At 40.9% G+C, this 22,149-nt stretch overlaps 1 protein-coding gene across 3 annotated transcripts in view; it reads right to left on the bottom strand.

The window, feature by feature from the left end:
• The window catches only part of cadm2b (cell adhesion molecule 2b), a 142,064-nt gene that overhangs the window by 14,370 nt on the left and 105,545 nt on the right, over positions 1 to 22,149 (bottom strand). For all 3 annotated transcript variants that reach the window (XM_069534620.1, XM_020088014.2, XM_020088015.2), the window contains 3 exons: positions 14,995 to 15,144; positions 4,131 to 4,283; positions 3,250 to 3,387 (listed from right to left, as the gene is read on the bottom strand). In XM_069534620.1, coding sequence (XP_069390721.1) covers positions 3,250 to 3,387; positions 4,131 to 4,283; positions 14,995 to 15,144 — 441 coding nt within the window. The remainder of the gene's footprint in view (positions 1 to 3,249; positions 3,388 to 4,130; positions 4,284 to 14,994; positions 15,145 to 22,149) is intronic.

The following is a 22,149-nucleotide window of genomic DNA, read 5'->3' as shown; positions in this document are numbered from 1 at the left end:
TTTCTGCTAATACGCACTTTTCACCAATGGTGAGTGTCTCAGCTGACACATGGTGCTAAGTTTGCCCGACTCTAGTTCTGCTTAGTTGACTTTTTTATGTCCCCATGTCTTCGTTGCATATTTTGCAAAGTGTCATATTCTTCATTTTTGGTGAATAAAGATCCTCTTTTCTTGAAAATCTACCTGTGACACTTCTTTTCCTCGCAGCTCGGTCTCTTATAAATATATAGGCCGTTTCGTGTTTGCAGAGAAAGTGAGAGTGGGTGGATTTTGTTCCTCAATAGATTACAATTTGAAGCCTGGCTGTCATTCAGTGACACAAGTAATTTGTATGGCTCTATACTCTGCAAACAAATTGTTTGACACTGGATGACAGTTACATTTTGAGGTTTGTAATGCAGGGTGCTTCTAATATAAACTGTTGAAAAACAAATCATCAGAGCATAAAATAAATATGACATGTTTTTGCTATCGCACCTGCTGTCGTTGTGGCGCTTTGTAGACTGGTCCCCCGGTGGGTATAGACTTGACTGACAGCAGACATCGGCGGCAATGATCCACCGCACAAGAACCCATGGCAAAACATGCTGCTCCCAGCACATTCCCGCTGCAGAACGCTTTAAAGCAGCGCCTACAAAAGACTTGGATCTGCAGCACTGATTGACATTCCTCCCATTTGACACTTTGACATGGAAATGAAGTTTTTAAGTCGAGCCTTCCCGTCTCGGCTTTGTTCTTCTTCTCTCTTTGACTTGGAGATGCATCACATCAGGTCTGTTTGCCCAAGCGGCTTAATAAAACTTGCCGTGCACGAGTAAAATTAATGAAAGAACATCTGTATACAAGGCAGCTGTTAAGGGCAGACGTGGGGTACATGATCTTTTTTAGAGGTATGTAATTCGCACATCACATGTCAATGCAGTCTTATACGTTAAATATAATTTAGGGAACCAGGCTTTTGTTTTTGTCCTCGGATGCCTGCTGACCTGACAATGGGATGGAGGTATTACATGTTTATTGATATCTACAGAAGATGGGAGTTGGATGTGAATGGAAGTATGTGCATTGCCGCTGCAACAGGGTGGGCAAAGCAGGCCCAAGCTGAGAGGGGGCCCCTGGAAACAGCGTGTAACGTTAGTTCAAAGCAAACTCTGTTTTGTGAGAGCCCCTCACACCACTTTCTGATGGTCTATGTACAGAAAACTGCAACAACACCGAGGATGGAGACCCCCTAACGAGGCCCAGAGGCACTAGCTTTCAGCCAGAATCATAGGTCAAGGTTAGGTTTGGTTGGAGACTTGAACGTCTTAATGTGTGTGTATGATCAGTCTGGGATGGTTATGAAGGGTTTGTACATTGTACCTTTACTATGATTTGTGTATATTTACAGTAATGACTAATTTTCATGATAAAAACATGGATGATTGGAATGATGTGGTTTATCATGTGTTTCTTGAGGAGGATCAGTTTGGACTGAGGACCCCAACACTCCTGGATCTCTTTTGTCATCAGTTAAACTTTGTTGGATTACATTTTGGCATTTACCTTAAACGGACATGTTCCTAAATGTTAAGAATAAAGTTTTGAAGTTTTAAAGGTTTATTTCAAGGCAGAGAAATGGATCATTCCAGTGCCTCTCGAGATGGACGGCGTGTCTGGTTGAGATGCTGTGTGCCATCTCTCCACTGGCCTTTCAGGAATCTACGTGCATGTCATTTCAACAAGAAAACTTCATATCCCAGCCCCTCTCCCATCAATCATCATGCCATGTTGGGCAGACACAGACAGAACCACCAAGAAAAAGCTCTCTGGTGCAAATCTTCAATAAAGAGCAACTGTCACAGCCAGTCTCAGCAGCAGGCTCCATTACATTAAAGAGCTGCACACAGCTTACCTCAGCCATCACATTGAGGAAAAACATTCCATTCTCATTTTTTTAATGTTTTTGTCTTAAGTGTGTTTTGTAACTTGAAATAAGATGGTGATAAAAGCTATAAAAAGAACTTCAGACAGTTTGGGAAGAGGAATATAAGAAAGTGAAAGTACAGAAAGCTAAACTGCATCTGCTGCCAAATTCCTTTTTTTCTGTTGGGTTTTTTTCTGTCTGGGTGAAACTGTGTGGCCTCCCTGAGTTTGCATTCCCATGCGTTCTTGTATCCTCTTTGACTTGTGTGACTAATCTAATCGCCGCTCCGCATAAAAAATAAAGCACTCAGTTGGAGCTACCGAGGGATTGATGGTTACATGGCTGTCGAGAAAGGATGGGAAGCCCGGTGACATCGATTCATCACATGCAAACGGTGTTGTGGGCTGTGTAGAATTTCTAACCACAGGATAAATGATCACCTGTAGTCTTTTGAACCTTATGTGATGCACAAAGCCTTTGCTCAAACTGCAAGAATGCAATTTTAATTTTTCTTATTCTTCAAATGATTTTTCACCAAAAACGTGACAAACTTGGCATTTATTAGTCAGGTCATGATATCAAACGTTTGCTAGTTCAATTCTCTAAACTAAAATGGCACATACTGAACATCTGGGAGATTTAGATTTAGATTTGGATCTGCACCAAATTGCGAACACTTGTCAAACTCACAATGTTAAAGTGGGAAAAAAACCTCATCCACATAGAAATTGAAGGGAATGTTTCTTGGGTCCATCCTCAACCCTCCACAAAATGATATGGAAATTGGTTGAGTAGTTTTTGCATAATCCTGCAAACCAGCAAAAACATAACTTCCTTGGTGGAGGTTATTATATGATTCTATTCTGTGTTTGATTTAAATTCAACATTGGGTTTTGGAGGATTTTAAACAAAGATTAGATCAGACTTAACAAATAAGAATAAGACCAAGACTTCCATCCATCCATCCGTCCAGGGTCCCTGGGGGGCTGGAGCCAATCCCAGCTAACATTGAGTGAAAGGCAGAGTATCACAGGGCTGACATACCGAGACAAACAACCACTCACACCTATGGGCGATTCAGAGTTTCTAATTAACCTAACCTGCAGGTCTTTGGACTGTGGGAGGAAGCTGGAATACCCAGAGAAAACCCACAGAGGCAAGAGGAGACCTTGGAAACTACACACACAACAGCAGCAGCAGCACAACCGGCTGCGAGCCACGTGAATCATGGAGCAATGCATGAATAAGAACACAAAGGAATGACTTGACAGTAATGATGTCTCCAACAGGGTGCAAGCGTACAGAGATGAGATGATACCCTGGGAAATCTACACCACATGTACCTTGGACCTCCTTATCATTTCGGAACCACCGGATGTTGGCAGCTGGTTTGCTGCCGGATGTGGTGCACGTCAGGGTAATCACATCGCCCTCCATGGCAGGCTTGGTGAATCCTGTGATCTCTGGTCGTCCTGGTACTCCTGGGGTGCACGGAATTATAATCATAAACAACATACTGAACATACATATGTATATAAAGAGATGAGAAACAACCCAGTGAGTTATATATCCTGTATACCTCTGACAACTCAGAATGATTTACTGAATGACAGAATTCACTTTCTGATATCCATGCCTTCTTATCTTGGTGACAAGAGCAAATTGAATATTTGCTGTATGCTTTTTCCCAAACTTATTTTTCAAAGGTAGGACAAAAAAAAAACAAACTCAACAACAACATGAATTCAATAAAAAAAGATGATGGCTGACAATAAATAAGAAAAAAGTATATAGTTTATTAAATAAAGATAAAAATAAATTACTCATCCAGATTTCTGCGGCTATGTTCCTGTCAGCCTGTGAGATTCTTGACAAAGAAATGTTAAAATAAATGTAAAAAAGAGTGTTGACTATCCTTCAGCACGCCTGTCTTACAAAGGTGTGAACATATTCTCACTATTTGAGTATTTGTGGTTGTCCTGCTTGGCAGAAAATAAAATGTAGTAACACTGCTGTCTTGCAGGCTCAACTGTCAACCTTTATTCTCGTACGAAAAGGTAAAATGTAAAGCAAAACTGTTATTTTTCTGGGTGAAGGAAAGCAATGGGCTATAATCTAAAAAAGGTGCAGGTATTCATGCTGTCAGAATGTGAGGAATTAGCCACAAGTAATTGGCCTGTGGAGACTGGGCCTGTGGAGACTGGGCCAAAACGGACGTGCTCACCCAGAACAGTGAGAAAGGCCTTGGTGGTCTTGACAGGCATGGTGAAGAGCGAGCAGGTGTACTGGCCCTCATCTGACAGGCTGACGTCACCGATTCTGATGGTGAGCTCCTGCGACGTGGCTCGCACCAGCTCGATTCTGTGGTCCCTCAGAGCTGCACCGGGAGATGGAGAATCACAGAAGGCACAGGAAACAAACAAACAAAAAAAAAAAAGACAAGGAATTCATTAATGGGGCAGATTCAGCTGTGCCATGTCAAATTCAGATGACCTTTACCGGAACAAGGTCGCTGGTACACTGCGCTTTCATTTATTTCAAATTGTTGTCAAATGCAGCGAACACATAGCGTGGCCAATGGTTTGAGACATTCGTCTGAGATTTGCATTCCAGGCTGACAGTCTTATTCACAGTCAGTGAGAATACAGAAGGTATCAGTGGGACGCACTGAAGCGTAGCAGCACAAAAAGCTTATAGTCCTAGATTACAATATTTATTTAGAGTACATGCCACATCCCAGGCATTGATTTACATTCACTTAAACACTCTTAGTAAATGGTTCTGCTTCTGACATTTCTCACTCACTGATACTAAAACCTTGGCGTGGACATGCAGAGATCCAATTTTCTAAGATATTTTTGGACATTTCACCATTTATGATAGGACAAGTGAGCGTGAAATGGGGAGAGAAAGTGAGGCAGACATGCAGCAAAGGGCCAGGTTGGATTGGAACCTGCGGCCACTGCAGGAGGGCTCAAGTCTCACCGCCCCACAAAGTGAACCTCTATATCATTATCATGTCTTTGGGCTCAAGTGATATCTAGTCTAAAATGTATCTTAAAAAATTTGTTGTTGCAGTCGAGCAACTGTTATTCACTGGAATTTGAACAGGTTTAATGTTGACGAATGTTTGACAGAAAAAAAAAATGCAAATAAAAACTACATTTCTGCAAACGTTGTTTTAGAAAAATATTCCTCCAGTGGCACCTTTGAAGCTTCGGATGTTCAGTCATAGTTCAAACATACTTTGAGTGATCGACGGGCAAAACTGACCACGTGGGCGCTGCAGGAATGCTGAAGCCTCCGCATCCCATACAGAGAACCTCATAGTCCACACTTACAGTAAAAAAGATAAGGTGATTACATACTGACAAGGGATGAGCAATGATAAAATGAATTTATTAATCATCAAATTGATCAGAGTTTTTTTACTGTTTTACAAATGTATCTTGTCGCAATTGTCATTTGAAACAACTTCTATTGTGACCCTACTGGAAATATAATATTAACTATTGCAAACTATTGCATAACCATGGAGCACACTTATTGATTATTACATTTTTTCATTATTTCATTTATTTGTTGTATCTTGATATGCACCAAAAAATAAGAATTAAAATTCGGAAAATAGACAATACTGTAATTAAGTAGGTGCTACAGCAACAGTACATACAGTAGAAATCAACAACTACAACTAAGGTAAAACAACACATTCATCATCACCGTGAGATTTCTGAAACACACAGCTTGAAATAAAACCTTTTGTTTTCCTATAATACCGGACACATTCACTGCTGCTCATTCAGATGTGACTACTCCCTCATTAACCTAGGAAAACCATGTAGCCCGGCTGAGAAAGGTCATCCTGCACCTGTCATCTCCCATACAATTTGAAATTCAGAATCACCTGTTCCTACAAGCGAGCGACCACGGAGAGCAGGGAGGGAGAGTCTTCATCGAGTAAATTACACATTCTTAATCTTTCGTCCCTTCAGGCCTGGCCAGCTCCCTCTCCCCGGACACTCTTTCATCTGAGCTAATTTGAACTATATTGGATTGCACAACCAAAGCAAATCTGGCAAAATGCAGCAGGAGTGGGTGCACATTAGGATTTAATTAATGTGGTCAATGCAAAGTGGCGTCCTCGCAGATAAAGAAGACAACTCTATGAAAATCATTAATCACTGGCTCCATCCCCATTTGATTTCAGTGATAAACGTGCACGGCAGCCATGTGATACACAATTAAATTAGATTGGCTGAAATGGTTATTAGATTTACACAGACGGAGGTCATTACCAACAACGCTGTTCTTCAGCTTCAATTACACCATAACATTTGATGATCGTTATCATATAATCACACACATGCTAAAAAGGGAAAAAATAAAGATCGTCTATAAAGATATTTATGGCCCTGAGAAGTTCCTTTTTATAGACTCTTTGTTATCCAAGAATAAAGTGTAGCGTAAATAAATGCAATTGTCAAGCCAGAATTAAAATTTAATAACAAGCTGTGCCTTCGGAGTTCCAGCTTATTATCTGCTATTGGGCTTAATACAAACATTTGGTCGTCTTACTGTAGCAAAGCACATCCTGAAACAAAGCTGCCTGATGTTCTTTGTAGTTAAGCATCCTCACTACAGAGCCTGAAAATGCCCAGAGGCTCAGGCAGAGAAGAGCAAACGCTTTGGTGGATGGATGCATTGGGGAGGTGATGGGGTCTAAGCAAACATTGTACAGGAACTCAAAAGATATGAAAGTGCAGGCTGAGAGGATCAAAGCTTTGGACAAGATGACATACTGTACTTCCCCCATATCCCTCTATCTCTGCTACGGGGCTGAGAAAAGACGAGGAGGAAGAGACCCCCCCCCCCCCCCCCCCCCCCCCCCCCCGTTCCTCGAAGCACAAGCACCTCTGAGATTCTGATAAATGATATGACTGTTTACTTGAGAAAGGAAAACTGATATCTTTTGGTTAAAGGGATATTCCACTCAAAAACTGTGAGCATAACATAAGGTAGTTATTTGTGATCGACCCAGCAGCTGTGATATGCTTGAATTTGTCTGTTACAACAGATTTAATAAAACAAGAAAAATGGGGAAAAAAATGGCCATGAAAAACGTCTCTCAAAATATCCTCCAGTATTTCCTCAATCGCCCCCTGGTGGCTGCCTGCAACACAGGCCATAAACCTAGAACATGGAGTAAACACAACAGTCAAAGAACACTTCAAATAACTTTATCTCAAAGATGATTTCTGTCATTTTAGGTAGATTCTTTTTATCACGATGATGTATGTTTCTGATAAGTTTGGTTTATTTGATGCGATAAAAATGAGCTGAGCCGTCCCCTTTGACAGCTGACACCGACTCGCGATGAGTAGAGCACTTGTATCGGCATGGCCCATAATCCCTTGCTTGCTAGTGTGAAGACACTGAATGCAGGAGATAGCAGCGTTCAATATTTTGGCTTCACTTCCAGGTAGTGGGAGGAAGTGAAGCTGTGACATCCATCTTTATTTACAGTCTTCGCTGATGGACCATGGACAAGTGGATTATGGTGGTGGTTTCTTTGATTTCTTTGTTGAAGCATAAAGACAATAAATTCTATTGAAACTAATACGAAATAAAGTTGAAGACAGCAAATACTCACTGGAATTACCAGAGTTAAAAAGCCTTTTAGCACTGTCTGATAGTCTATAGATGTAGAGTATTACTTTAATTACCAAACAGTGGCCAAATACACTACAGAGCACTAATAATTTCAAGTGACATTTAAAGTACCCAATAGGCTGCACGTCATTTTATCTACTGAAAAATATCACATAGCTATAAAATTCAGTGGCTTGAATACAGATGGGAATAGTTTGAAGTATAGGCAAAGAAACAACTTACAGTTAAACAAAAGATGGACTTGAATGATGCATTTTTGGTCGACAGCCAGTGGCGCTGGAAAGCATGTGGGTCAATGACATATTGATAGAATGAGATGAACAAAGGTTTGAATAACCCAAAGACAAGTGTTATCTATTACTCAAACAGAATATGGCCACAAAACCATACCACTAGAATCCAATTCAAGCCAGAGGCCTAGAATGTGGGCAGATCCGTCACAATCAGACCCAAATGCCAGCGGCTGACAAAGCTTTTTTCCAGGTGCTTTAGGAAATCAATGTGATGAAAAGGTTCATTTCCCCCAAACCCTAGATAGGTCCTGTGCAGTTCATTCTGCTTAGGAGGAAGCATAAATCTGCACCCTGACCTTGTGTATGCTCCAGCCTTGCAGCATGGCAGCTTAATGCGCAGTACATCTTGTGTGATGGAGGCCTTACCAAGGCTGTCTCAAATCAGTAAAACTGACACCCTGGCTCCCCCTCAGGGCAAGGGATACTGTTGCTATGGCCCTTTGATGCAAAGTAATGTTTGCCTTGTTTCCCTGATAGCCCGTTGCTCGACTGACCATGTCAGTAAAAGAGTTATCTGAGGTCTCCTGAGAAGACTGCAGTTGATCAGATTCAGTTTTAACAACCTCAGTCCATTTTGCTGAGAGTTATTTGAATGTAAGATGTCCGAGATTCTGTTTTAACATGTACAACAGCTGTTAAGAAGATTTACTGCAATATGGTGCATTGTTCTGTCTGGTTGGTGGCTACATCTCCTCTGTTCGGATAAAACTGGAAGCAGGGGGGAACTGGAAGTGCACTTATCACATGGCAGTCACTTCCTCACTCCAGAGAGCAGCAGGCAGATGTTACACAATACTTCAAATCCAAAACCATGAAGTATCTCCTGAGAATCCAGACAGAAAAGGAGATTTTACATCTATCCATTAGTCTTGGAAACAAGCCGATGGCTGTTGGGTTCAGCCAAATAGTGTTACATCCGTAATACAGAGTGTCCCCATTTGGCCATTTTTGTATGACCTGTAACCACTTTGAACCAGTCCTGGAATGTGAAAGCACTAGCTGTCCTTCAGTGAGAACACAGAGCCCTGGCGCACCCCCACACTCTCCAGCCAGGGGCTCCACTCTTTGCAATTAGAGTGTGTTTGCTGCTGGCTGTGCTCGCTCAGTGGCTGTGTGGGCGATTCTGGACTTGTTCCAGGGCTAGTGGTGCAGGCAGGGGGCTCTTTCCCACCACACATGTGGCTGCAATTAAGAGAAGGAAAGGGCCTTGTTCCAGAGGGCCATTGTTACTGCCCGCACTCTCAGAGATCCCACAGAGCAGATGCTCCTCAAATTGGACTCATTTTCAGCACTTGAAGGAGGAAAGGATAGAAGAAGATATTCTCCCAGCAGCCACGCTATGTCCTCTTTTCAAGTGGTAAATAATGAGACTGAATATATTTTTGTCCATCCATTTTTCAGCCCACTGACATAAGCCTGATTGTACACTGTGGGATTTCTTCCTTTGAGTCCTTTTTTCCCACATTCTCTATATTTAATTTATTATTAAAACAAGCGCCAGTGGGGGTGAGATGAATCTATAGGTTTACAATGCACTGTTACCCACTTCAAGGTTTGTGAGGATGTACTACAGTACAACACATAACAGCAAGGTAGCCCCTGCACAAAGGATCTAAACATTTTTCAGGAATTTTAATGCAACACAATCTTCATTATTCTAAAGAGCTAATGTATGTACATTATGCATGAGAGTGCAGTGCAGCCCAGAGCTTAGTATCACACAAGAGCAGCTCTTCCCATTAGTGATCATATCTGAGGGTATTGTGCCTTAATGGCAGATTCACATTGCAGTGAAGCTGAAGGTAACCAGCACACTTAAAACTCCATTAGTCCCTGAAGAAAGACATTAGCTGTGGCCATGAGACCCCTTCTACATTCTGTCACAGAGCAGTCTATATAAATATATATATATATATTTATATATATTATATATTATGTCATATTCCAAGAATAAAGTTGTAATTTAACATGAAAACAGTTATATAAAGAGAATTAACTTCATGTAAATAATCATACTATATGAGACTTAATAAAAACATTTTTTGGGGAAATAAGCAGAAATTGTATTGTTTCTTGAGACAATACAAAACCACTTTGAATAGAACACAGATGTAAACAACGATGCAGTCGACCATGACCAAGTATTTTGTCCTCCACTAATGAGGCAGTTTCCTCCAAGTTTATGTGGTTATTTCTTTAGAATGGACATTTCTTGCAAATTCTTTTCAAAGTCCTGGTGATGTTGATGAGCCAAACTCTCAAGTATTCAACAACTTTTGAGACCTTTAGTAAAGTAGAAGTGAACAAGATGCTCCACTCATCTAATAATATAACATCTTCATTAATGTAAAATCAGGAATCAAATTTCTTGATATTAAAATTTAGCTCTTGATATATTACAGCTTTATTGTTCTGATTTTATTTCATAATATATTACGCATATGTGAGAAATTATCTACATAGGTTACTTCTATACGCTCTCTTTTGTCATTATATTTGTAATTAGTATGTTAATATGTATCCCAATATAAGCAACAATAATAATGATAATATAAATTAAGTTCATTTCAAACAGAGAACAGATCAACTCGCACATATCAAAGACTTAGCTGGTGCAGGCGTCCACTATACTCAACAGAACCACCATCAAATGTTGTGTGTTTACTAGACTGGATGTTTTTAATGCGCTTCAACTACGCTCACTCCAGTAATTGCATCCTTTGTAATTATCCTTCATTCTCTCAAGCTAATGAATGTTTTAATGCTCACATTAGAGCATTCGTTTAGCACATAACAGCATTTTGATTACTACAAGCCACTTAAGATCAATTTTGCTTTGTGACCTTTATGATCCGGGCTGAATGCCCCAATTAAATGTCATGAATGATGAACCGCAAACTTCTGAGAGATGAAATTGAGATGAGGAAAAGGAAGTTTAATTTGGCACAGTGTGCATGTATATACTATATGCCCCCCCTACAAGCTCGTACTGCAGATCAGATGAACTATTTGTTATGTGCCTTTGACATGCAACCTGCAGTAACCTCCCATTAATTGCATTATTCATATTCACCGTATCTGACAAAAGATTCTGCTTCTATCCCGCGTGCCTCGTGAAATGTCATTACCGTTCTCTGCAGCATCCCTACGTAGGTTTTATCCTTTTCCCACAGAAACCAAAAGTGATGTAAATCATAATAAACACAGCGACAGACAGCTCTGTCCTCGATTGTCCTGTTCCGTCATAATAATAAATAACCTCAGCAACTTATAAAAGGGATAATTCTACAAAAGACATATGGTCCAAATTGATTTCTTCATCGTGGAAGCTCACCACAGAGCTGCTCCCCCCCTCAACATGTCCCCATTAATTGGCCTAATGTATGAATGATGTGTTGGCCTGGCTATTATTGCAATCTGTCTCTGTTGTCCCAGGTCTGTGGTTGTATAGTGCACAGGTAGTCTGAAGCCTCTGAGGTGGCAACAATCAACCAAGACTTGGATATACATAATGGATGAGGAAGAGCATGCCAGGGAGCCAGCTGGCATGATATAAGAGGAGGGCTGTATTCAGCTGTAGACAAATGTGCAGAGACAGTCCAACCCACATGGATCGGCTTTGGGAATCCTGCAAGGTTAACACTCTGTTGGAGCTGTACGAGGTTTGACTGAGCATGTAATGGGAGAGGATGAGACAGAGGTCCTTTTTTATTGTTTACACTATCACCTATGATACATTGAACTACTGAGCCGCGACCTGCTGACTTGCACCTGCATCCACATCTCTTATCCTCCCTCCACGCCTTCGATGAGAAATTACATTTCTGCATTGACAAAAATGAGGGCCACGACGTGTAGGACACACTGCCAGGGTCATGTTCTGTAGGTTTAGAGAATAATAATGCACTGTTGTTATCCATATTCTGCTGCTGGTCGATTGGGGTAGTCTCGTAATTCATGGAAACTGTTACAAATGCTTCAAATGACCCTTGCTTATGGTTTTTGAGTTCAAGACAAGCATGTGACATTATAGCGATGCAAATAACCTCATGGAGGTTGCTGGGGTCAATAATGAAAGAGTCTGTTTCTTTTAACATTAACCTTTTAAACATTATGACATTATATAGTTTGAGGGCACTTTCCCACCTACCTTGTTTGCTCTTTAACTTTTTTGTTTTGGCAAAATCTAAATATCAGGTGTGAAAGGTGCTTCGGATGACGGTTCAGACCAACAGACCAAAATTTGGTTTTTGACAAAAGAGGTGGTCTTAGTCTGAATCAAACTGAACCATGTTTTTTTATTTTTTATTTTGGATAGTTTGAATTTCCTGACCAATTGCAGTGAGATGAGACTTTTAGCGCACTCCCTAAATTACGAAACCAAAACTAATCAGATCAAATGTGAACAATCTTACAGAGACACAACGCTTAGACATGAAGGTTCAGACGTGTGAAAATTAAACTGAAACAAACTGTTACTTTAGAGGGAACAGCGTTGGAATGCACTAACAACCTAATTTAATTTAGTGATTATTCTGTCAGGAATTCAATTTTTGGCACTTGCAAAAGACACACTTTACACATGCTTGCTTTTCTTACTGCTTTGTTGAAGTAGATTAATGGTGTTCACTGTCTTTGAAATTCTGGAAAGACACAGAAATCCCTTTTCTCCTTGGATATAATAGCGACTCTTTGGGGCTTTCCCCCCCCTCATATTCTCCTTTGCCAGATCCGAATTAAAATAAAACAAATTATAGTTGGAGCAAGGATTAGATTTTGTCTTACTTTACCCAGCAGATGTCAAACTCAATTGATATAAAACAGAAATTCAGCTTTTGTGTGTATTTCTTTTAAAGATGTTTCTCTTTACTCCACCGTGGCTTCTCAAAAGGATTTAAAAGGTCATTTTAATATCCTTTTTCCTGTCTCACTATTTTATATCAAACTCCAAACACATCCAGACAAATTCCCTTATCTTTAATACAGAGCTGGAGGAAAAGAGCGAGAGTAGATTTCAAAAAGTGCCTTACAGAGTGTTTCGTCTAATTTAAGACGGACCGGCAGATGTATTTTTATCATCATGACTTGTGTGTGTCGAGCATCCAGAATCACACATACATGCTGTAAAAGCTGAATATCCTTGGGCTCACACGGGCACATTGACAAACTACCTTTGTGAAGAAAGAGCAGGGGAAACTTGTATTTGCATCAGATGCTCACATATGGCAATGCTGTTATGGTCACCCGAGGGGATTCTCGTGAGCAGAGAGAGGGAATGGACATGTACGAGAAGCACAGGACAGATTTATCTACAAACAAAACAAAAATCTCAACACAGAGAAAAAAGAAAATACGAAAAAAAGCTGCATGAAATGAACAGACTCAGTGACAGTGTCCGACCAGCTGTTCATCAGAGGGAGAGAACAGCCTGCCTCAAGCTCGGCCAGTCTGCAGTTGGACTGAAAGATAGCCTAAGGTTGAATCTAACATTTTTCCTTGGCCCCTACAAGAAGGCACCACAAACCGGAGAAGAAGGACAGTTGCAGCCCTCTGCCAAGCAATTAACTGGTGATTTGGCACAGCGGAGGTTTCTTCCCAGGTGTCCCACCCTCTTCCTCGCATGGAGCTTGTGTTGCTCCACGCCTCCCATTTCTCCTGATGGCCTCACAGGCATCGAATTAGTCGTGCCAATGAAGCTTTTCATTTGGCTGTTTAAGGGGAGATGGAGAGGAAGTGTTCCCACACTTAGCCCTGGCAACCTCTGCCGAGTGGACTACATTCATTTTGTCATCTGCATTGCTCAAGAAAAGGATTCTGTCATGCAATATAAATGGCTGCTGGAGAAGGGCACAGCGGCTCATGCATATTGTGCTCTCCCCAGCTCTCCTTACCCTGTGACAGCGTAGATTTACAGGTAGATACGGGCTTTATATTCACAGCGGAGGAAAAATGTGGAAAAAAGGCAATTGACTGGCTTCATTGAATCCAAATGAAATGAATGAAAAAGCAAAGATTTAAGTGATTCATCATGTGTTACACCTTTTCAACAAGTACAAAGAAATGAAGGTGAGTTTTTTTTTTAATCTGATAGAATCTGGTGACTTTCAAAATTGGTTCTGCAAAGTGAAATATTAAAACACTACATCTCTTGTACACCAGAGAATACAGAAAAATCATTAAAAAAAAGCATGGGCTCAATGACTTTTGTGTGAATTTAAATCACCGGGGCTACACTAACACCAGTCTCTGTTTAAGATACAGTGAACTTTTGTTTAATTGTATTTGGAAGTAATATCATCTCATAAGACACCTTAGACCTCATTGCTGAATCCAATCACTTGTGAGGGATAAGGTATTTCTTCAAACCAGAGTGAACCTCTCAATCTGCTGGTTCACTCTGGCATCTTCCCCTCTCTCTCTCTCTCTCTCCATCAATTGTTATTCAAAGGGAAAGTTCATCTTCAATCACAGAACCAATGATATTGTATTAGCAGCTACAGCATAAATGAAATGGGTAATATGCTGTGAGAAACACTGAGAGATGAACGCCCCCCCGCCCAACCCTTACACGACCGGTCCACTGCTACACCCCCTTTCACCCCAATTCCAATTTATCAACTCCAGACTTTGTCACCTTTAAATTGGATTTGGCTGGCGAGAGCACATTATAATTCATCCTGGCTCGGGCCTTGTTTCACGAGGTTGCAACAGTGCGCCTCCTCTTCAGAGTGATACGCAAACAGCCATATAAATGTAGGGCAGACAAAATGCTAATTAAGCCAAATCATCTCACAATCCACAGGCGTTGCTGGGTTGTAAACAGCACTGTCAATTGAAAAACAGCCTCTCTCTGCTTTGTCTGTGCCGTGGGACGTCAGCGGAGACATAAATTCATTAAAAACTCGACGATATGGGGAAATGCGCTTCCCTCGTTTCCTCAGCTTTTCCCTGCATTCGGTGAAACTGTGCTCTCTCAGGCAGGCAGGCAGGCAGGCAGCGACAGTTTGGTGCATTAAAAATGTGAAGATTTAATGAAGAAGACTCCTGTAGTAATATAATCTGGCTCAGACATCTTTATCACATCTCATCATTAAGGCCATTAGCCCCGGGAATATCACTCACCTTTCTTGTCCCCGAAGAACAGAGTCTGTTGTGCAGGGTTTGACCACTGGAGGGAAGTGTTATCATTGTAATCCACACGACAGGTCATGTTGGCTGCACCCCCCTCCACCACCGTCACATTCTGAGTTATGGGGAACTGACCTTGGCTACCTGTGGGGAGAGTGAGACACAGTTTGAGGTCACGGCTGTGGCATGAATAACGCGTCACCTGCTTCGGACCGGTTGTTGCCGTCTTTTCATTGAGTCACATCGGTGCACCATTCAGACTTGACACCTCTCAAAGTTAATGTTCTGTCATCATCATCGCCCAATTACATTAATGTCTTCATTACATCACAGTAAACCAAAGATAGCTTAATGGGAGCCAGGCTGACATGGACTCCAGCCGTCGACATCTGTTGGAGCCAGAAAACCATGGGGTTTTATTTATGCTGGAAACAATGGTGGGTTTTACTCTCCCAGAGTGCCTTCCTCACTGCCTTATTGCAGGGCCCTAATTGGTAGCATGGCCTAATTAGAGGTAGTCATGTTCTGCTGTAGAGTCTGGAGCTGCAGCTGGGTGGTAAATTGACACATAATCCTAGACACTGTGGGCCTTCGATCCGAGCGACTGCCTTGCCCCAAAACAGCCGCTCGTCACAGTGTGCAGAAGACATCCAAATGAGGCCTAATCACCCAGCCTTGCTGGATTTTACCTTCTTATTCCACATTTGTACTTGACGTCTCAGCAAAGTCCCCTAATTACACCGCAGAAGCATTTCTATCCTGCCCGTATTTTATTGAACTCTGCCAAGCTTCAGAGACAGATGTCCAAAACCAACAATCGTTTGCAGGGGATTGTGAGAAAACAACGCGTAGGCTAATATGAGCCTGACCACACCGGCCCCTTTGAGAACTCTGTGTTAGAGTTCATCAAGCTTCAAGCTGAATGTGCTTTTATTTGCCTCTGAGCTATTCGCTGTCCTCAAGCTAATCTTTGAACATATTTTCACTTGATTTCACAGGTCTGCTTTGGTTTCTACTTGTAATGTGCCTGAATACGAAGGTGACATTGTCTCTGCCTCTCCCAGGTACAGTTCACCACAGGGAGATTTTAGCTAAGGGAGCAGCTGTCTGCCTCATTAGTCCGGCTCACACGGGGAGCAGAGGAGGCCGGGACAGCCAAAGGTCTGTGCCCCTTCCTTGACCTCGATTGTCCTGATGAAGACCATTGTCAGCTAGAGGTGAAGGTGAGGCCGACTATAAATAGCAATGGGAGGCGAATTCAAATGGTGCATTACTTACCTGCTCATTGCATCCAATCACACAGCACCACATCAATAAATATGTCACCATTTCATCATATCATCATTATAACAATTGAGATGCAGTTAGCTGGGTGTCAGCAGGTAGACCAACAAACTCAGCCGTGTGTGTCATTACATTAAAAAGGGAAGTGGATGCATCCTGTGTGGGGAACCATGTGGAGTTGTTATTGTCAGTATCTGCAAGTTTTCATCTTTCATCTAGCCCACAGTCTCTCCAGTAGTGTGCATCTCCAGTGTATACTCCTCACTATTCACAGAAATGCATGGAACGAATGTAAAATCCAAACATTAATGAATATAACACTCGGGTAACACTGTGGTAGGATTGATTTGGCAAAAAACCCAACAACAACCTGTGGCTGACATTTCCTTTAATTATACCTGCGAGGCCAATAAAGGCTGTTCACTTAATCAGAAGTACAGCCATGTCGTGGGTGTTGTTTTCACAGAAGTGCGAGTGCAGGTTTGGGTGCACTGCAGCTAACTGGGCTTCACCTAATGCATTCATGAAATTCCACTGCCTTGACATTCTGTAGCAGTGTAGAGTGTAGCAAATGCAGTCCTTTCTGAGGAAACGTAATCCCCAGTGCCAAATACACTGGTGATTGGGGGGCAGCTGGCTTTACTTTTACAGTACAATGCCAAACAATATTCAAGAAAGTTACTGAACTACAAACTGCTCCAAGGACACTGCTACGCTGCGTGACCCTGTGCACCGACCTCGCTTTAAAGAAGTATATTTTCGGGTGTGTGACGAGGAGGGGTATTCCACAACGTGATTTAACTTGTGGCACATTTTCCGGAAAAATACGTGGTAGCACTTTACAACTTGGTAAGAGAGTAATAAAGGGTTATTGTCTTGTAGCAAACAAAGTAATACTGCAATAAAACCATGAAATATAATATATAAGGGAACAGCAAGACAACATGTTTTAACATGAAACACATGGTAGAAGCTTTCACTAATAATCACAGGCTAAATAAATAAAGATGGATGACATCTCTCCACTTGACGGTGCTACCGTGTTTGGCTTGTAACAGCATTTTTACCAGCGTCTGCACAGTAGTGATCACGGTGCCGCAGAATGAAGGTTCAGCCAAAACAAGCGCTCCATCGTTCTTGAGTCAGTTTTCAATCACAAAGTTTAACCCCATTTTTCAGTTGCATTAAATAACCAAATTAAAAGCAAAATTCCTGAGAAATTAAATCTTGATCGTATGTTAGTGAGATAAAAACTAACCTAAAGTGACAGAAACCATCTGCGGAAAAAACTTGATTGACACGTGCTTTGTCCCATCTGATAACATGGAGGAGGAGGAGTTTTTGACCTATACTGCAGCCAGCCACTGTTCTGGATAAGAAGGATATAATAAAAAGCTTCTATAGGTAAAGGCAACTTACAGAAGATTACGTCTTCCCATGTCTGTATTTTCCCATAAAAACAAAACCCAGTGAAAGGGAACAAACATTTCTGAGAGAAGTAATAAGAGCTATGAAGGTTGTCTGCTCCACAAATGATCCAAGATGACTCAGTGGAGTGCAGTGATGAAATGAGGAATAAAACTGCACTTTTGCAATATGCCAGGACAAAACATCCCTTAAACACAAAGCATATCGGCTCAGAAGGCTTGAGAATATCAGGCTGGAGCCTTTTTGCAGCACTCAGACTGAGACTTTAGAATTTCACTAAATCAGATTGAGCTACTTATTTTCATTCAAGGCCACCAGCAATGTTGAGCAGATATTTACAGTAGACGGCGGACAGCATGAGTGCCATGACAATGAAGGGGTGAGTTGAGGATTAAGCAACCTGAGAAATCTTGATGAAAGTATAGCTGGCACTCTCTAAAAACATTTAAACCATGAGCATTCTCTTTTTTTCTCCACTCTGGCGACTCCTTTATCCCATGAATATTATGAAGTCACATTGATATTTCTGTCTCCCTCCTTCTCTTTCCGATCCTGCCTCCCAACAGGTTCTCAGAGGAGGTTAAGACCAAAAACATGAAATATCCATTGAGCTGAAGTTAAAATTTAACTCATATCAAATCCAAGCTTTTGATTTGTTTTTTTTCTTTTTCTTAAAGCTATAATTGGTCTCCACAGACAGCGTACAACCTGGCATGACAGTGAAGAGGTGAGCTGAGCTCTAAAAACATGAATACTACTAACATTTTCTTTTTTTTCTCCACTCTGGCGATTCTGCTTCTTTATTCCATGAATGTCATAAAGTGCTATAGTAAAAGAAAAAAAAAATCAATATGAGATAAGTCACACTGATGTTTCTGTCTCCCTCTCTGTCTTTCCAATCCTGCAGAAAAGGAGGTTCAGACTAAAACAATTATGAAATTAACCTTTAAATCAAACTGAACTCAAATCAAAATACCAGTTTTTTTATTGTTTGATTAAAAAAAATATATTCCAAACCCCATCCTGCTCATGCTCCCAACTCTTCAAGCTATAATTGGTCCCTCGGCTGTAGTTTCACTTTATTTTTTATGACAGTCACATGGATCTCAGAGCTTTTTTATTTTCTTCTTTGAAAAAACCGTCAATATCACCCTGAGCTGGGAGGTTATGGTTGCACATTCAGGTTGGGCCACCAGCACCCAGATCATCAGTCACAATGTCAGCACACACCAGATTAGTCAAGTTGTTTGCTGTGCTTCACACAGAATGCTGCTGACACATCTCTCCGCTCTGACATTAACTTTCATACAGAATCAAGTGACACTGCCTCATGAATCAAATATTTACCTGCACTGCTGAAATGAACCAGAAAGACTTCTGCTACAACACAGACTCGATGTCCGCTCTTTGTCTCTGTGCATTTTAGCAGGTGGGGATGACGTCTGTGCAACAGGTGTGGAGCTCAAACATGAATACAGATGTTCAGAATCGCTGGCTGCTGAGTGTGCATTAACAATAAACTGTTTGATCTCATCCCATCCCGCCGCATCTCACGCTGTTATCAGAATGCATCTCAGACAGCAGCCGAAGTCGGAGTCGGGCGATATTAGAAGCCATAGAATATGATATTCAGGTTATTGATTTTGTGAGTCTTGCACCGTGGGTGGGTATCTAGAAAACGTGAACATGAGGAAAATGAGAATCTTTATGCCTGTACTCAAAGGGAGATAGCAGAAATGTGGTGCTTTAACATTATTGATGACGTGGAAATCTTTTGGTTCCATTTTGATACGATACTCTTCGAAAACCACAGCTTGCCAGGAAACCAGGTCTGATGACTGCTTCATTAGAGAGCCGTGTTGAATATGTAATTTCACTGACTCGTCTAACGATCACTGATCATGATCGTGAAAAAATTGGACGTACGTCTCTGCTGAGGAGAACAGAGAGTTGGTGGAGGAAGAATGAGTCGTACCACCCCAAAAGCCTTTCTCAGTTTCAGCTGACTGCACCAAATAATGGAAAGCAGTGCCTTGATGAATGGCTGGAGAGCAGTGAGGCACACCACTGCAGCATAAACTGTAAACTGTGAGCGGGATAAAAAGAAAACAAATAACTCCGAAAATAGTTCAAGAGATTACCGACGCCTCCGTTCATTAGGGAATAATAGAGATTATTAACTTTCATGTGTAATGAATTCACCTCTGGTGCTTGGTTTTACAAGAGCTTCTTTGCAAAGAGGGATGTTGGAGGTGCTGAGATCTCATCTGCATGTAAATGAGTGGTGGCAGCTTCATTTAGTGGCTGTTATATGGCGATAAAATCTTCTATAACATCTGGCATCAACATGATATTCAAATATATTTCTACAAATCACACATATCTGTACTGAAGGATGAAGCTAAGGCATGAATTTGCTGATGCAAACTGAAGCCAGTATCTGTAACTCTTTATTAATCAAGTCAATGATTGCATTTATTTGAATGAATAGCTGTTTTGCAGATACACAATTATTTGTCTCTTTGCATCAAGAATATATTGTTGAGACTGTTGAAATCAAGAGGGTTATTTGATTCATGCCACTAGAAGATACAAAATACTTGATTATTGCTTCATTTTTCATGCAAATACATCAAGATATTCCCCATTAGCCAGACGATTTATTTTACATAAATAATAAACTGCTTCTTTCTCCATTGTATGGTTGCTATACATTTTAGGTTTTAGTTTTAAATTTAGAAAATAAATTCATTTAAAAGTAAAATTGAGCGCACAACAAATAGCATTTATTCGAAAACAAAAGTGCAGAAAAGGAAATCAAATGTCTTGCATTAATACCCACAAGGTATTTAAACAGACAATATACTCTTGAGAAGATAATGATAATTAACCACGACAAATGCTGTGACTTGTCAAATTTGTAATTAAATGGCCAGCTCTAAACTGTGTGGCCTATTTGAGAAAATGGGAAGTTGAACATCGACAGTGTATAAATATTCCATTTAATTAAAAGTTGAGGCCTCTCGTGGCGTGCAGTTCTCAGTGGAGAGAACAAGCAATAACAGATCTTGCTGTCTCCCATGTGGGACGGATGGAGACGGCCCTGCGTTTCAACACACTGTGAAGTTTTAGTAAAAGTATGACTTAAGCATGAATGTCTCTTAACATCCTGTTGGACTCTCATGGTTACTCCTGTTTATTTTATTCTTGCTGGAATAAACTGTCATCCCTCCACTCATCAATCTCCCCACCAGAACGTATAGACATTTGATCATGTTTGACACGTCCAGCAGTGCACTTGGCATATTACCTTCTAAATTCTTTAGAGTTCGCAAAGGGTACAAACCCTGCTTCCTCTGTTGTAAATAACTCGGTGCGAATGGTTGTGTCACACATTGTACGACATATACACTTACTGGATTTTATCTGAATGACTCTGGAGAAAATCATTTCAAAGCTCCTCTAAGTGATAAATATATAGACTATATATAACCCTTATACCTGCATGTCAACCTTAGAGCTGTAAATAAAGAAGAAAACATGACAGCTCCCTAAAAGTGCAGCCAAAACATCGCCCCCTGCTGGAGGACTGCTGTGTAGGTCATAACACCTGCCTCATTTATTTTAGCTAAATTTTTGTAAAATGGGAGGAAGTGGAGATCTGTCTCTTTATACAGTTTATGGTGATAACATAAGCTATTCTGCACAGATCATTATATACAGTATAACAGCAGGTGCAGATGAACTGTCAGAATCTCTATAACAGTTCTGAGTGTTTTCTTTTAGTTTACATGTGGTGTGCATCAAGGCTCAATTCTGGGACCAGTTGCATTCTTGTTACAATCTTACAGTCATGCACATGTTTTTACATTAATGATAGGCCCCTTATGTTTGTGTTTAATTTCTCTCTTTCTTTTTTATACACTCAAAGAAGCTTGTGTCTTAGACAACACATTTCAAAAATATTCTGCAGCTCAACTCACAAAGTTGAATTTCCCGTCATTCTGATTATGCTCTTCAGTCCTGCTTATAACGTTTAATATATACAGTTAAATGTTAGGTAGCATCAATTGTATATAGTGCAGTTCAATTATTCTCTAATCAGGTGACCCTTCCAAAGTTAAATTGCTGCTAATGGAGAGTTTCATACCTGCTTTTATCTTCATATGACATCCACCAAGGCTGTTGACCAGGACTGAGTGAATGAGTCATTGAGTCACCAATTTTGGAAAACCAATTCATTTTTTAAACTGATGTCTAGATTTTATTGATAACTGTTATGGCTTGTCAAGGCCTTGCCCTCAGCTGTGTCTCTGACCTCTTGGCCCCTGATCATTCAGTTTGCAGCTTTAACACCATAGGCAGGGCTCTTGGCAGTTGGCAAAGTCTGAGCTACAGATGAAATATGACTAGAATTCACTGCCAGGACACCTAGAC

Source organism: Paralichthys olivaceus, chromosome 11 (assembly GCF_024713975.1).
Source record: "Paralichthys olivaceus isolate ysfri-2021 chromosome 11, ASM2471397v2, whole genome shotgun sequence".
Lineage (NCBI taxonomy): Eukaryota > Metazoa > Chordata > Actinopteri > Pleuronectiformes > Paralichthyidae > Paralichthys > Paralichthys olivaceus.
This window is presented reverse-complemented; position numbering and strand designations above follow the sequence as displayed.